Below are 14,872 nucleotides of genomic sequence, written 5' to 3'. Positions count from 1 at the left end.
AAATGTAATCCAGTTTTAAGGATATTGTTTTGTGTCTTATATTACTTTCATCCTTCCATATAGATTATTTTTACTCACTGTTAAAAAAAATGAAAAAACTACAATGACATAAGGATGCTAACCTACATCAAGCCAGAAACAGAGGAGCATGATAAGCTGGGAAAAACACTGGATCAGGAAGGATATTTTGTGTGCAAATTTTAAAAAAAAAAGGCAAAAACAACAAAGAGAGACAACTGACACCAGCACTACTCGAATCAACTCACTGTATAAGACAAATCTGGATTAACACGCTCTTCACAAAGTTAGGCTACTGAAATTAAAGCCACAAAGAGACAAATATCTGATCTCAGCTATAATGAAAGCAACTAAAAAGAAAAAAAGTCAGAAAAGGGGAGACAGACAATGCTACACACTTTATATTACTGTTGTGACTATAATGCGATATAAGTAAAAGTCCCTGTAGCGGTAACTCATTCCCGACAGTGGTTTATCCTCAACAGCTACAAAGATGTCATGATGTCGTGTCGTGCTCTGAAACTGATTGTGGTGCTAAAGTGGACCTGGGAATACTTTTAAGGTCTATTAACAGTTATATATACACCACAGTGCCATTACATCTAGTGTAAACCTCTTTGTCACAGGCCACTGGGCACCTCAGTGGTTCAGTAGTCCTCAGATCAATGCAATTAACATTTAAAGGGAGACAAAATTTGTGATATAAATATATATATATATATGAGTATTTGTATAAGTTCTTTGAAACTATTGTACCTCTCTTCTTATATTTCATAATAGAGATCACTTTTAATATAATGACAATGTTGTATGTAATGATGTCTTTATAAATAATGTTTTTTTAAGGACCTCTATTTCACATCACACCAGTGAAGAAAAGGTATTACTAATTGTAATTTTATTCTGTAACATATTTTTTAAACAGAAGAAAACTCAAGCTACTTTGGTAATTTACATATTTATTTTGTTATGTAAATCATATTTATAAGTGCCATTTTCACAGAGAAGTGATTCTTTGTAAATTGTAAATATAATGCTGTTTTTTTTCTCTTTGTGTTGATTGCATGTGTTTGTATCAGACCTAAAAGAAAAGACACATTACATATACTACAAGGTAAATATTCCTGTGCAGTCTTGTTATTATTACTGTGGTGATGCTTTTTACTGCTGTTATTTGTACTAGTTATAGTAGGAGTAGTAGCAGTAGTAGGACTGTGTATAGTGTTAATATTTACACATACGTATACTCTATGTGATATGAGGCTTATTGTACACACATGGACAATCCAAAGGCTTTTGTAAAACTTTTTTAAATCTCAAGAAACCTGGCCAGTATCATCCTTCCATCCATTATCTATACCAGGGATCCTGAACAGGGTCATGGGGAAAAAATCCTGCTCCAAAAAGGATGATGATGCATGTCCTGCAGCATGAATCACAATAGCATTGCCCTTTTCTAGACTGACAATGCAACTCCTATATTCTACCGCCCATGAACATGTTTTTAGTTCAATTTGCACAAACATTTACTTTGTCATACCCAAGGTGCATTTAAGGGGCAGTATCTTGAGCACAACAGACAGTTTTATATCATTACTATGGGAGAGAGCGATGATTTTTATCCATGTTGTGTGTGAGGACACTGCTGAGGAAAGATAAGGGCTGAGTGAAGAGACTTTGATGGTATATTACTTATTCTTTCTACATTAAACAAGAGGAATACCATCTACTGGTATCTACAGTACAAACAGGATAGGGGGACAGAATGGTGTTTATCTCATGTTTGATCACTAGATCAGTTTCCTAAGTGCAGAATATACACACAACGTCTGTACTTTCTTCTGCGCACTCGCTGAAGTCACGTTGGTGGAATTTCTGTTTTGCTGTTTTCTATCACCTTTTAGAGACAGGAATCAACAAAGAGCAACCACAACAACATTGTTTAGACAGAAATGATGATGTCATATGTGTTTTTATTTCATGCTTAGATGCCATCACTGATGACAGAAACAGGGAGGGTGTTATTGTCAGTGGTTACCTCATATTTTTATCTCTGAATATAAGACTCTACACAATAACAAAACTGGGAATCGTCTCTCTCTGTTGTTTAAATACTGTCATACAGGCAGAATACTGTAAAATTAGGATCTTTTAGAGTCTTTTCTCACATATTTTCAAAATTTTCATTCAAATAAATGACACAACTACTCGGATGAGGTGATTTTATATTTTCTAATCTCTTACAGATACTACCTGAAAGAATCTAGAGGCAGCAGACGGTGGCTGATATTCTTAGAGGGTCAGTATTAAAGATGAATTTAACTAATGTCATTTCATATCATCAGCTAAAAAAAAGATGCCTAATTTTGCACAATTTGTGTAAGAACATATCCATGCTGTGTTTATGTATCTATGTCCAGGTGGCTGGTACTGCTTCAACAAGGAGAACTGTGATAGCCGATATGAGACCATGAGGAGACTGATGAGCTCGTCCAAATGGCCACAAACTAAAACAGGTCGGCCTTGTTTAACCTGTGGAATTCACTGCATTTCCATAAGCACTGCTGTTTCTCCATCCATACCAAAGCCTGACATCCTCACACAGTGAAAAATCACCCAGTTCCCACCGTAATAAGTAATTAAAAGGATCAGATGTAACTGTACTCATCTGTGGTGTTATTAAGACTGACAGCCGGTCATATAGCTGTGGTGCACGGCTACCTGGCGCCCGCTTCAGAAAGAACGGAGACACCTCCCTCTCTCATTTCAGTGTAATAACTGTAATCCATGTGGTAATGATGATGAGGAAGAAGAGGATGTGTCTGGGAGTGCCAGGATGGTTAATGATACATGCTGATCTGTCTCTGTAGGCACGGGGATCCTGTCTCCTCTGCCTGAGGAAAACCCTCACTGGTGGAATGCCAACATGGTGTAAGTTGACCCGTGTTTGCGTGCATATTGATGTTTAATCTATAATTTTAGTCTGCTGCAGCTTTAATCTTATATTGTTTGTGCAGGTTCATCCCATACTGCTCCAGCGATGTATGGAGTGGTGCTACAGCCAAAACAGATCAAAGTAAGAAATGACTAGATGATCAAAATCATGTATTTATCTTTACATAATGTGTTATCCAACAGTCCCACTCTCGTGTGTTGTGTGTAGGTGGCTATGCCTTCATGGGCTCACTGATCATTCAGGAGGTCGTGAAAGACCTGTTAAACAAAGGTCTGGATAATGCCAAGGTCCTCCTACTAGCAGGAAGCAGGTATGTTCATGTGTGAAAAATTGGTTAGAAATTCAAAAGCTACATGTTATGCATATTGCTCTATAGGTGCTAATATGTTCCTGTTTGCAGTGCTGGTGGTACTGGGGTTCTGCTGAATGTGGACCGTGTGGCAGAGCTACTGGAGGGATTAGGGTACACTGGGATACAAGTTCGAGGTTTGTCTGATTCTGGCTGGTTCCTGGACAACAAGCAGTACCACTGCACCGACTGTGTGGACACTGTCGGCTGTGCTCCCACTGAGACCATCAAGAGAGGCATCAAGTAAGGGAGCCAACCAATGTTATCATTATATATTAAAGGTCAAGAGTGTGAAAAAGAACTAATAATATTTTAATCTGATGAGACGATCACCAAGTTGCTAATAGGGACATCATTTTTATTTGTACTTTTAACCTGGTCCTTCAGGTATTGGGGAGGAGTGGTACCAGAGAGGTGCAAGCAGACCCATGCAGCAGAGGAGTGGAACTGTTTCTTTGGATACAGAGTCTTCCCATCAATAAAAAGTGTGTTTGGGTTCTCATTCAGTATGATGTAAAAAGCAGACACCATACCTGCTGATGTTATTGTGCTTCTTTATAAAACCTTACAGTATATGAATCTTCCATTCTCCTCGTGTAGGCCCTGTCTTTGTGGTGCAGTGGCTTTTTGATGAGGCCCAGCTGACAGTGGACAACATCCAGCTAACAGGCCAGCCTGTGCAGGAAGGCCAGTGGCGCTACATCCAAAACCTGGGCATAGAGCTGAGGAACACACTCAAAGATGTCCCGTAGGTTTATTCTCTACTGTAGGAAGAGAATTTTGGTAGGTTTATTGCATGGATTCAGACTGACTTGTTTTGGTTTGTTTTTCTCTTTTCAGGGCTATGTTCGCTCCAGCATGCCTCTCTCATGAAGTTATTACCAGAAAGTGAGTATGATTTAATTTTCACACCTCTGTTTCCAGTCTATAATTATTATGGGGCATGAAACTTTGTACTTGGGACATTCTACCTCTGAGCTGACAGCGCCCTCTTGTGTTGTGTTTTAGTTACTGGATTGATGTGCAGGTGAAAGGCACCTCCTTGCCCCGAGCACTGCACTGTTGGGACCGGAGCCTCCACGACAACAGGAACAACAAGGCTCCACCCAAAGGTTGCCCTGTGCATTTGATTGACAGCTGCCCATGGCCACACTGCAACCCCACCTGTCCGACCATTCGAGACCAGTTCACAGGACAGGAGATGAACGTCATTCAGTTCCTCATGCACATGGGCTTTGATGTGCAGAAGATGGCCCAGCAGCAGGGTATGGACCCCAGCAAGTTACTGGGCATGCTCAGCAGCGGCAGCTAAAGGGACATGCACACTCAGTATCTCCAAGCTAAGCCCAAGCCGGGCTGCCTGGACTCTCTGGCCAGTCTCCCATCTGCCTGATACCTCCAACTGCCCATCCACCTTCACAACACATTCTACCTGTGGTTTATTCCCCTCTGACCACCTGTTTACTTAAGCCCAAATCTCAGTCATACAAAGGGGGTTTGATTTGTCCCACAATCCCTTTACTCACAGCTTAGTACTGGTGACAACAGTAGGGGCAACACCATCCCAAGGCACAACTCTCAATTTAAATTATCTTTTGCTTTGTAAAAGAAAAATATATTACAAATGTAATCCAGTTTTAAGGATATTGTTTTGTGTCTTATATTACTTTCATCCTTCCATATAGATTATTTTTACTCACTGTTAAAAAAAATGAAAAAACTACAATGACATAAGGATGCTAACCTACATCAAGCCAGAAACAGAGGAGCATGATAAGCTGGGAAAAACACTGGATCAGGAAGGATATTTTGTGTGCAAATTTTAAAAAAAAAAGGCAAAAACAACAAAGAGAGACAACTGACACCAGCACTACTCGAATCAACTCACTGTATAAGACAAATCTGGATTAACACGCTCTTCACAAAGTTAGGCTACTGAAATTAAAGCCACAAAGAGACAAATATCTGATCTCAGCTATAATGAAAGCAACTAAAAAGAAAAAAAGTCAGAAAAGGGGAGACAGACAATGCTACACACTTTATATTACTGTTGTGACTATAATGCGATATAAGTAAAAGTCCCTGTAGCGGTAACTCATTCCCGACAGTGGTTTATCCTCAACAGCTACAAAGATGTCATGATGTCGTGTCGTGCTCTGAAACTGATTGTGGTGCTAAAGTGGACCTGGGAATACTTTTAAGGTCTATTAACAGTTATATATACACCACAGTGCCATTACATCTAGTGTAAACCTCTTTGTCACAGGCCACTGGGCACCTCAGTGGTTCAGTAGTCCTCAGATCAATGCAATTAACATTTAAAGGGAGACAAAATTTGTGATATAAATATATATATATATATGAGTATTTGTATAAGTTCTTTGAAACTATTGTACCTCTCTTCTTATATTTCATAATAGAGATCACTTTTAATATAATGACAATGTTGTATGTAATGATGTCTTTATAAATAATGTTTTTTTAAGGACCTCTATTTCACATCACACCAGTGAAGAAAAGGTATTACTAATTGTAATTTTATTCTGTAACATATTTTTTAAACAGAAGAAAACTCAAGCTACTTTGGTAATTTACATATTTATTTTGTTATGTAAATCATATTTATAAGTGCCATTTTCACAGAGAAGTGATTCTTTGTAAATTGTAAATATAATGCTGTTTTTTTTCTCTTTGTGTTGATTGCATGTGTTTGTATCAGACCTAAAAGAAAAGACACATTACATATACTACAAGGTAAATATTCCTGTGCAGTCTTGTTATTATTACTGTGGTGATGCTTTTTACTGCTGTTATTTGTACTAGTTATAGTAGGAGTAGTAGCAGTAGTAGGACTGTGTATAGTGTTAATATTTACACATACGTATACTCTATGTGATATGAGGCTTATTGTACACACATGGACAATCCAAAGGCTTTTGTAAAACTTTTTTAAATCTCAAGAAACCTGGCCAGTATCATCCTTCCATCCATTATCTATACCAGGGATCCTGAACAGGGTCATGGGGAAGCTGGAGCTAATCCCAGCTGACACTGAGCGAGAGGTAGGGTCCACCCTGGACAGGTCGCCAGTCTGTCACAGGGCTGACACTTAGAGACAGACAACCACACATTCACTCCTACAGGGAATTTAGAGTCACCAGTCAACCTAAGCTGTATGTCTTTGGACTGTGGGAGGAAGCCAGAGTACCTGGAGAGAACCCACACAGGCACAGGGAGAACATGCAAACTCCACACAAAAAGGCATCAGGTCAGCCGGGGCTCAAACCTGTGCCACCATGCCACTCTGGCCAATCGCATAAAACAAAAACAATTAAACAACAAAACGAATTTAGAAATGTTGGCATTTTTAATATAACTAAAACTGAGCTATACCTAAAAAGACATGACCTGATGAAGTGATAAGCTCAAACTTAAAATACCCAGTCGATAATACATTTTCCAGTTTCACTGCACCAAAGATCTTATATTTACTAGTTAAAGCAAGTTGCTGTTTGGTAACTGCAATTCCCATCATCTACCTGCCCTGCATCAAAACACTATTTAAATGGTCATTTTCTTATATTATGATTTTTACCAGCTGTATTTCTTTGTTCCATTTATCATAAATATTGTTGTGATAAACAGACTGCAGTTGTTTATCCATGTGCATTTCAATCACCTATTCCCAAATCATTGCAAGGCATTAACCAAACAACTGGGAGCAACTTGAGCAGTTTCTTGCTCAAGGTCATTTCGGCATGTGGTCTGGAGGAGCCACATTTTGAACCACTAACCCTGTGATTAGCAAGGGATCTGCTGTACTTGCTGAACCACAGCAGTCTTTCCACAGCATTATCAACTTCAGATTTTGTTGCAGATCTACGTATACCACATTTTCTGCTGTGCCAGGTGTGTGCTAGCTCTAAACACCATTTAAGTTACTTGGCACTACTGCACCGATTTAACATTGCACTCAGCAGAAACAGAGACAATGACTTTTTTAAGTTCTTCACAAGCTTCTTCCTTGTCAAAATCTACCACCTACATTACCCAAAATGCAATGCAACAATTTGGTCAGAGGTTCAGATGTTATCCTATTAGCAGCTAATGTAGCCTCAAGGTGCTACCCTATCAGTGCTCCTCAGAGAGCAAATATAACAGTGCCTGATTCCAAACTTATGTATAAAATAAATATGCAGTCCAGTTAGAGTTGTGTAATTAGTAAGAGTAATAAATCTTGTGCACCATTAATCAAAAATAACTCCATACTATTTTAAAAGGTTAAAGTATTTTAAGTAACTGCTAATCCACTTCCACTTCCCTGTCACATGCATAGCTCAAATCTGTCATTGCTTGTATATAATCATCCCTCTAGACCTATATGCTGCCAGTTTCTTACTGAAGGAGCTCTGACTCAGCCTGTCTGGGTGCTTCCTAGAAATACGACTCCCACACTGCCTGCCACATGTAGCCTCCCACCTCTCTGTGGAATATAGACCCCCTATTTTTAGAGCTGGCAAGGCCTGTAACCCTGGGCTCAGTGCAAACTTTCATTTAAACAGCCACCCCTAGCAATCCACTGACTGCACAGTGACACACACAGAGGAGAGAGAGGGTGTGTGTTTGTGTGAGTAAGAAAGAGTGGGAGCCCAAATCCAAGAGGCAGAAGGAGACGGAAACAGCGAGACAAAGAACAAGAGACAGACCCAACAGTTTGAGTGATTTTGATGGGCAGTTTAGGGCCTATAATGAAGAAATTACAAGGACAGAGTGATTAAGTAATGGAACTTGATTGACAGGACAAGAAACTAAGCCACCTGTTTGGCACTAGGGGTACTGTTGGAAGATTGATCTCTGGATATGACTTACAGAGGAAAGCTTATTGGACAAGACCGTACTTCACTTTGAACTTTTGACACACTGGACAACTTGGTGATTCAAGAGAGCAAGAGCAAGCCAGGGAAAACCAAGAACTCAGAGGACATACACTACTGCTTTGTGTAAGAGCACGATCATATTCTCATTCTCTAAAACATTTTGAAGATACTATAAAAGGACAGATACCAGCATCATATGATTTATAAAAAATAAATTCTATAAACATAATTTAAAGATGTACAACCAAGTAAAGAGAATTGCTTCACATAAAACAACTTGCTGATTAAAAAGATATTATTCTAAGGCCAAACTAATTGAACTTTGCTATTAAAAACATCTATATTACAGCATATAAATCATACTTGATCTTAAGCTAAGCCGCTGTAATTGCAAAGCAAGCTCAGGGGAAAATTACAGATACTTTTAATTAAGGACCGTCTATAAAAGGAAACCAAGAAAAGGGTGAGGTCTGTGACAAAAAGAGAAGGGTAGGCTGCAAGGACATCAAGACAGCCGGGAATCTCCCCAAGAAAAACAGCTGCTCACACACCATGGATCCTCATGGAGGACATTACCTCAACAAAGACGCCGTGTTGTCACCTTTAGGTGTGGCTCGAATGTGCCAGCTGTTACTTGGCTGCACCATAATGGCCCTTGTGTCCCACAGCGCAGGCTACAGCGCCACCTATGGAACATTCTGCATGTTTGTATGGTGCTTCTGCTTTGCTGTGACACTGGTCGTGTTCACTTTGGACATAACTCGGCTCCACACGTGCATGCCCATTTCCTGGGACAACTTCACTGTGGCCTTTGCCATGCTGGCAACACTCATGTACATCACTGCCTCTGTGGTCTACCCTGTTTACTTCCTCCAAACAGAGTGCCCTGATGAGGCCTGTGAGGTCCAAAGCTACCGTATTGCTGTCACTGTTTGCTCCAGTGTCTGCTGCATCCCCTATGGAACTGAAGTCATTCTAACTCGAGCCAAACCAGGTGCGGTGGTGGGCTATATGGCCACTGTGTCTGGTCTGCTCAAGGTGGTCCAGACCTTTATGGCCTGCATCATTTTTGGGGCCCTGGCTGTTGACAATGAGTATAATCGCTACATTGCTACCCAGTACTGTGTGGTGGTGTACAGCCTCTGTTTCTCTGTCACTGTGATAGTGGTCATACTGACAGTTTCTGGAAGGACCTCTGCCTTGCGCTTCCCCTTTGACAGGTTTGTGGTTGTCTACACCTTCTTTGCTGTGATCCTCTACCTGAGTACTGCACTGATTTGGCCCATCTTCAGCTTTGATAAGAAGTACGGCATCACTACTCGACCTGAGAACTGCCCACGTGGAGAATGTCCCTGGGATAGTAAGCTGGTGGTGGCAGTGTTCACCCATGTTAACCTGATCATGTATTTTGTTGATCTTGTTTACTCTCAGAGGATTCGTTTTGTCTCCAGCTCTGCTGTTTAAGAAATTCATTCCTCTTAAGACTATTTAACCTTGAAGACAGAAAAAGGTCTGACGCAACATCCAACATTCTCTACAGGTCAGGTGTCTGTGAAGGTCTCATTCCCTTGGATTAATACATTCATGGTGTTATGTATGTGTGAATTTTTTTATTAGCAGTATTTATCTAGTATTGAGCCTAGCAGCAAACCTGACAGTATTACTCATGGGGGAAAAACACCACACACACTTACAGACCTAAAGGCCTTTGTCCATCTGCAGTGACCTACAGGGAGACCCTGCCAGAAGCCGTGATGAGCCAAGCTCGGCACATGGCCTCTCAGCATCAAACATGACTTTTCTCCACAACAAGACTGTGTTATGGGTTGTGTGTGATATCAGAACAGTGTTATGACAAATAGACTCCTGAAATCGTATGTAGATGTAACAATTTATTTAATGTATTTAATCATTAAAAACGATGGAAATACATTTCATAAACATGCATAGTATACAGTATGTTAAGTTTACAGTATGCACTGAAAAAGGTTTTGGCTCTAACCATTTTGCTGTATTTTCTTCTAAAGTTTTTATTATACTCCTCATATATGTAAAGCCAAATGATCAGATTTACTAGGCTTTTCCTGTTACCCGCTGAATGTTAAATGTATTGAGGCATAACTTTGACAACAGCACCAAACAGATTATTTGGATTCAGCACAGTGAGGTTGTGTAATATTTCTTCTTTTGTTATGTTACTGATAACCTATGTTCAGTGTTTAATAAAATTTCTAATGGTATGTTTTGTTGGTCTTTTTTGCATGAAGTAAATAGGTCTTAAATGTTACAGGTATGCCAATATTTAATTAATCTTTAAGAAGGCAAGACTTTTAACACAGCAACAGAAATCCTAATTAAATTGGTGATGTTTAAGTCAGAATCGAAATTGTTTATGTTGATTGTTAAAATAGTGAAGGCTACATTCATTCATATTAAGTCAAATCACCGTGGCATCTCAATACCTATTATCATTTATAAACCCGTTAAATCTGCACAACTTTAGAAAGGCATCCGAAAAGTATTAGACTGTTTTGTGGGATTGATCAGGGACCCTGTAAAAGTAGGCTAAGCACACATCTGGCTGTTAATTAGGCTACAAGCTGCCTCCCACTGCTTTCTGGGTCAGGATAACTGTCTCCTTTCCCGGAAAACTGTTTCTAACATGCTTATTGACCTTTTCCCCGGTAGATTATAATACAGACATCCTATCAACTGTTCTTCCGCAGCTGATGCAACTGGTTTTCCGGGTGTACAAAGCCCACCCCACATATCTGTGCGACAATGATGATTGGTCAAATATGTCACGTACTGACAAAACGTGCAAGCTCTTTGGTTTGCGCGCTTGTCAGTCAAACCTAACTTCGCAGATGGGAAAACAGTAGGAGACAGCTGGGCCACGTTGACGGTGTAATAATTTCAGGTAATTTTGTTAATTTACCAGTTTGGCAGTCGGTTAATTTAGGAGCTCCTCGGTAAGATTATTAAGAATGTTTTTGTGTAAAATATTTACTGCTAGCAATATGGCTGCTGCTACGGCGTGTTGAGTTTCAGAAATGTCACATCGCTTAGACTATTAAGGAAGTAAGGGATTGTTTACTATTGCAGCACAACAAGCTGGACACCAGTCATTAAGGATCACCATTACTGGGGATTAAAGTTACTGTTTTACACACACAGGTAGAATGAGTGTGGGTTTCATAGGAGCAGGCCAGTTGGCCCACGCTCTGGTGAGAGGTTTCACAGCAGCAGGTGAGTTTTCAATCATACTTTACCATGTATGTATTATTCAGATTTGACTTGTGATGTTAATGTATGTTGATTGCAATCAGACACTGAAATTTGATTTCTGGACATTTCTTCTCTTCCAGGCGTGATTGCCACCCACAGAATCACAGCCAGTTCTCCAGACACAGATCTCCCCACAGTACAGGGACTACGGGTGGGTAGACAATAAGGCTATACCAACAGCCATTACCCCTGTCAAGTGAAATACTAAAAGGCATGTCATTTGTACAGAAACTGGGTGTGAATTTCACCACAAGCAACAAAGAGACAGTGAGCAAAAGTGATGTACTCTTCCTGGCAGTGAAGCCCCACATCATCCCGTTTGTACTGGATGAGATTGGACCTGACATTGAAGATCGTCACCTTATTGTATCTTGTGCAGCAGGTGTCACCATTAGCTCAATAGAGAAGGCAAGTCATAGCCCTCTGTCTTTCTGTGTTACTAACTGAACAGAGATTTTTAACAGCAGAACTGAATGATATTGACAAAATGTTTTTTTTCTCACATACAGTATAGTCATTGTACAAAACAGTACCTATAACAATTAGTGCATGTACAGTATTCAGTTTAGGTATAGAGCAGGTAGATGTATCATAATGATAACCCTGCTCTTAAAGCTTTGAATAAGTTCAGCCTTACGGCACACTGTGGCACAATATTAGCACAAGGTTCAAACTGTGTTTTTATCATCTGTTCTCAGCGTACCCTTAGGCAGTCACATGTTCTTCTAAAGTAGGGGTTATTTGCTTGGTATTGAAACAGTGACGCATTTCATTTTAATAAAATCCGGTATATAAAGGTATATTGTGTAAATATCCACAGGGTTTACACTTTTAAAGGCCAGTATGAACTTGAGGAATAATAACAGCAAGCAAAACTGTTTTAGCATTCATATGCATGTTTTAAGACAGGCTTGAAAACTCGTGACTTTTATTGTTTAAAGTTGCAAATGCAAATGATCTTTTCACCTCAGTTTTGTCTTTACTTTCACAGCAGTCCATAAAATAGTGCATTGTTACCCCTTGCAGAAGCTGATGCAGTATCGTGACACTCCAAAGGTAATGCGCTGCATGACCAACACTCCAGTGGTGGTGCGTGAGGGTGCCACTGTGTATGCCACGGGCACCTATGCAGAGGTGGAGGATGGAAAGCTTCTGGAGCAGCTGATGGCCAGTGTAGGTTACTGCACTGAGGTGGAAGAGGACCTGATTGATGCTGTTACTGGCCTGAGTGGCAGTGGCCCTGCTTATGTAAGTTATTTATAGAATATCCAATACTTTACCTGTAGCAACTGTGTGGGTGGGTGGGGTTCTGTTGGATTGCTGTCCATCATTTTGATGATTGTGCTCTTGCAGGCGTTCACAGCTGTAGATGCTCTTGCTGATGGTGGAGTGAAAATGGGCCTGCCCAGGAGACTGGCTGTACGTCTTGGAGCCCAAGCCCTGCTGGTATGTAATTTTTCTTTTAAACAAATCTATGCGTTACAGATGTGTGTTGTCTCACTTTGTTCTGTTGACAGTTTTTTTTCTTTTTCTCCCAGTTTATTGTTTTATTGATGGTCTGGGTAGGTTTCCTAAAATGGCTGGATTTTATTTATTTAGTTTTATCTTTTCAGATAGGGGAAGTTTTTAATTCTGACAGTTAAATCCAGACAAAAATTAATCACTCTTGACTCACTCACTCACGCTGGCACACTTTTATTTTATTTAAAGTCAATTTTTTTGCTCAGTCACTGAATAATTAATCAATGTTAATACTGTTCTGCCAGATGTATTCTGTCTTGGTTGGTTGTAGACACAGTTAGGATATTTAGTATCTGGATAAAGATATAAAATCAGGGTGGACACTGTACAACCTATTCACAGTGTTATGTCTTTATTTCCTCCAAGGGTGCTTCTCGAATGCTGTTGGACTCAGAGCAGCACCCTGGTCAGCTCAAGGATAATGTGTGTTCACCAGGGGGCGCCACCATCCACGCCCTACATGTCATGGAGAGCGGTGGTTTCCGCAGCCTCCTGATTAATGCTGTAGAGGCCTCCTGTGTTCGCACTAGGTAGGTCGATAAGATACAGTGTGGGACAAACAAACTAACAAATCATTTTTACTGTCACAGTGACATACAAGAAATGCTTTTAAGTTAATTGTCATAATTAGGTAAGCAAGGAGTGATTTTTTTTTTAAGTTCATAATTCAGGCAGTAGGTGGAGCTATGTGCAAATCATTTTTGAATGTCTATCTCTGCTTACTGATAATGTAGTGATAAGGTGATTATTAAGCTACTATACTATGTTATTGAAACATATGTACATTGCAAGTGTTGCAAAATATCTCAGTGTACCTGCCCTTCTCTTAAAAGGGAACTTCAGTTTTTGGCCGACCAAGAGCAAATCTCCCCAGCTGCCATTAAGAAAACAACTCTGGACCAAGTGCTGCAGCAGCAAGGAGTGAATGCAGGAACTGTGGGAGTCAGATCTCGTGGGATCAGCATGTTCAAAAACAATAATCCCAGGACCAAGAAGAACTGATCAAGGTAGATCTACCTTGAAATTGTGCAGTTTCTCGAGAAACTGCACAATTTCATGTGACAAGTGACTTCACTGATGATGCAGTAGTGTAAACCATTATGTGTTGGAAAAACTGTATGAACAATACTTTAATTTTGTAATAAAATATATTTCCTTCGTAATGTTTAATTTGTAATTGTTGGCTCCCTGTCTGAGGTTTGATTCTTGTGCTATCACATGACTTCTCTTGGTCAGTTGAGGGATTGAATAGTGTGGTTGAAATGGTCTTGGTGAATGGTAACTCTTTGAACTGCACTCAACTCATGTGGCCCTGATAGTGGTTTTTCTGAAGGTTTATTAGTTAATAATGGAACCGGTGGTATGCAGTGAGGTACTAAGCCCTGGACCATGTTGTAATGTCTGGTCATCATGGTACATGGTATGTGGGACATTGTTTTCATGCTCTGGGACTCTTTTGACACATTCTTGTGAACACGGCAACTCAAGAACAATACACAGTAGAAACTTCATTTAGACCAGAGATACCCTCTCTGGTTTAGATGAACCAGTTAGTTTTGGATGTATCTTGCCGATAAAATTGCTTATTAATGGAGTATAAATCATAAACTGAAAAAGCAACAGAAAACTAATAAAGCAATTCAAGTGGTTCTTCTTTTCAAGGTCTTGAAATTGTTATTTCTTAAAAAATGCTAAAAAAAAATCTTTAACAAAATTGACTCAATGCCACATTTTAATGATGCAATACAACTTTCCAAAGGTTTTTATTTATAAATATATATATAAACTTTTGTGTGTGTGATTTATTTGTTCCAATAAATGTTAGATACGATAAATGGCACCAGTACTTACCCCAGTTATTTA

At 39.7% G+C, this 14,872-nt stretch overlaps 3 protein-coding genes across 3 annotated transcripts; all 3 read left to right on the top strand.

The window, feature by feature from the left end:
- The first annotated feature begins 519 nt into the window (after positions 1 to 519).
- Positions 520 to 5,645, top strand: LOC109972233 (palmitoleoyl-protein carboxylesterase notum1a-like). The gene is made up of 11 exons (XM_020620952.1): positions 520 to 557; positions 2,265 to 2,317; positions 2,439 to 2,534; positions 2,889 to 2,949; positions 3,036 to 3,094; positions 3,182 to 3,284; positions 3,375 to 3,566; positions 3,711 to 3,808; positions 3,924 to 4,071; positions 4,164 to 4,211; positions 4,332 to 5,645. The coding sequence occupies exons 1-11, from the start codon at positions 520 to 522 to the stop codon at positions 4,633 to 4,635; spliced, it is 1,200 nt and encodes a 399-aa protein (XP_020476608.1). The 3' UTR covers positions 4,636 to 5,645.
- A 2,998-nt stretch (positions 5,646 to 8,643) lies between these two features.
- Positions 8,644 to 9,719, top strand: myadml2 (myeloid associated differentiation marker like 2). The gene has a single exon (XM_020620988.1). It carries the CDS (start codon positions 8,753 to 8,755, stop codon positions 9,662 to 9,664), a length of 912 nt encoding a protein of 303 aa, XP_020476644.1. The 5' UTR covers positions 8,644 to 8,752; the 3' UTR covers positions 9,665 to 9,719.
- Positions 9,720 to 11,009: 1,290 nt separating this feature from the next.
- Positions 11,010 to 14,661, top strand: pycr1a (pyrroline-5-carboxylate reductase 1a). Its single transcript, XM_020620970.1, has 8 exons — positions 11,010 to 11,120; positions 11,378 to 11,449; positions 11,569 to 11,639; positions 11,717 to 11,896; positions 12,515 to 12,736; positions 12,842 to 12,934; positions 13,376 to 13,539; positions 13,843 to 14,661. Exons 2-8 carry the CDS (start codon positions 11,383 to 11,385, stop codon positions 14,009 to 14,011), a joined length of 966 nt encoding a protein of 321 aa, XP_020476626.1. The 5' UTR covers positions 11,010 to 11,120; positions 11,378 to 11,382; the 3' UTR covers positions 14,012 to 14,661.
- Positions 14,662 to 14,872: the final 211 nt, after the last annotated feature.

This window comes from Monopterus albus, unplaced genomic scaffold (genome assembly GCF_001952655.1).
Source record: "Monopterus albus unplaced genomic scaffold, M_albus_1.0 scaffold251.1, whole genome shotgun sequence".
Lineage (NCBI taxonomy): Eukaryota > Metazoa > Chordata > Actinopteri > Synbranchiformes > Synbranchidae > Monopterus > Monopterus albus.
This window is presented reverse-complemented; position numbering and strand designations above follow the sequence as displayed.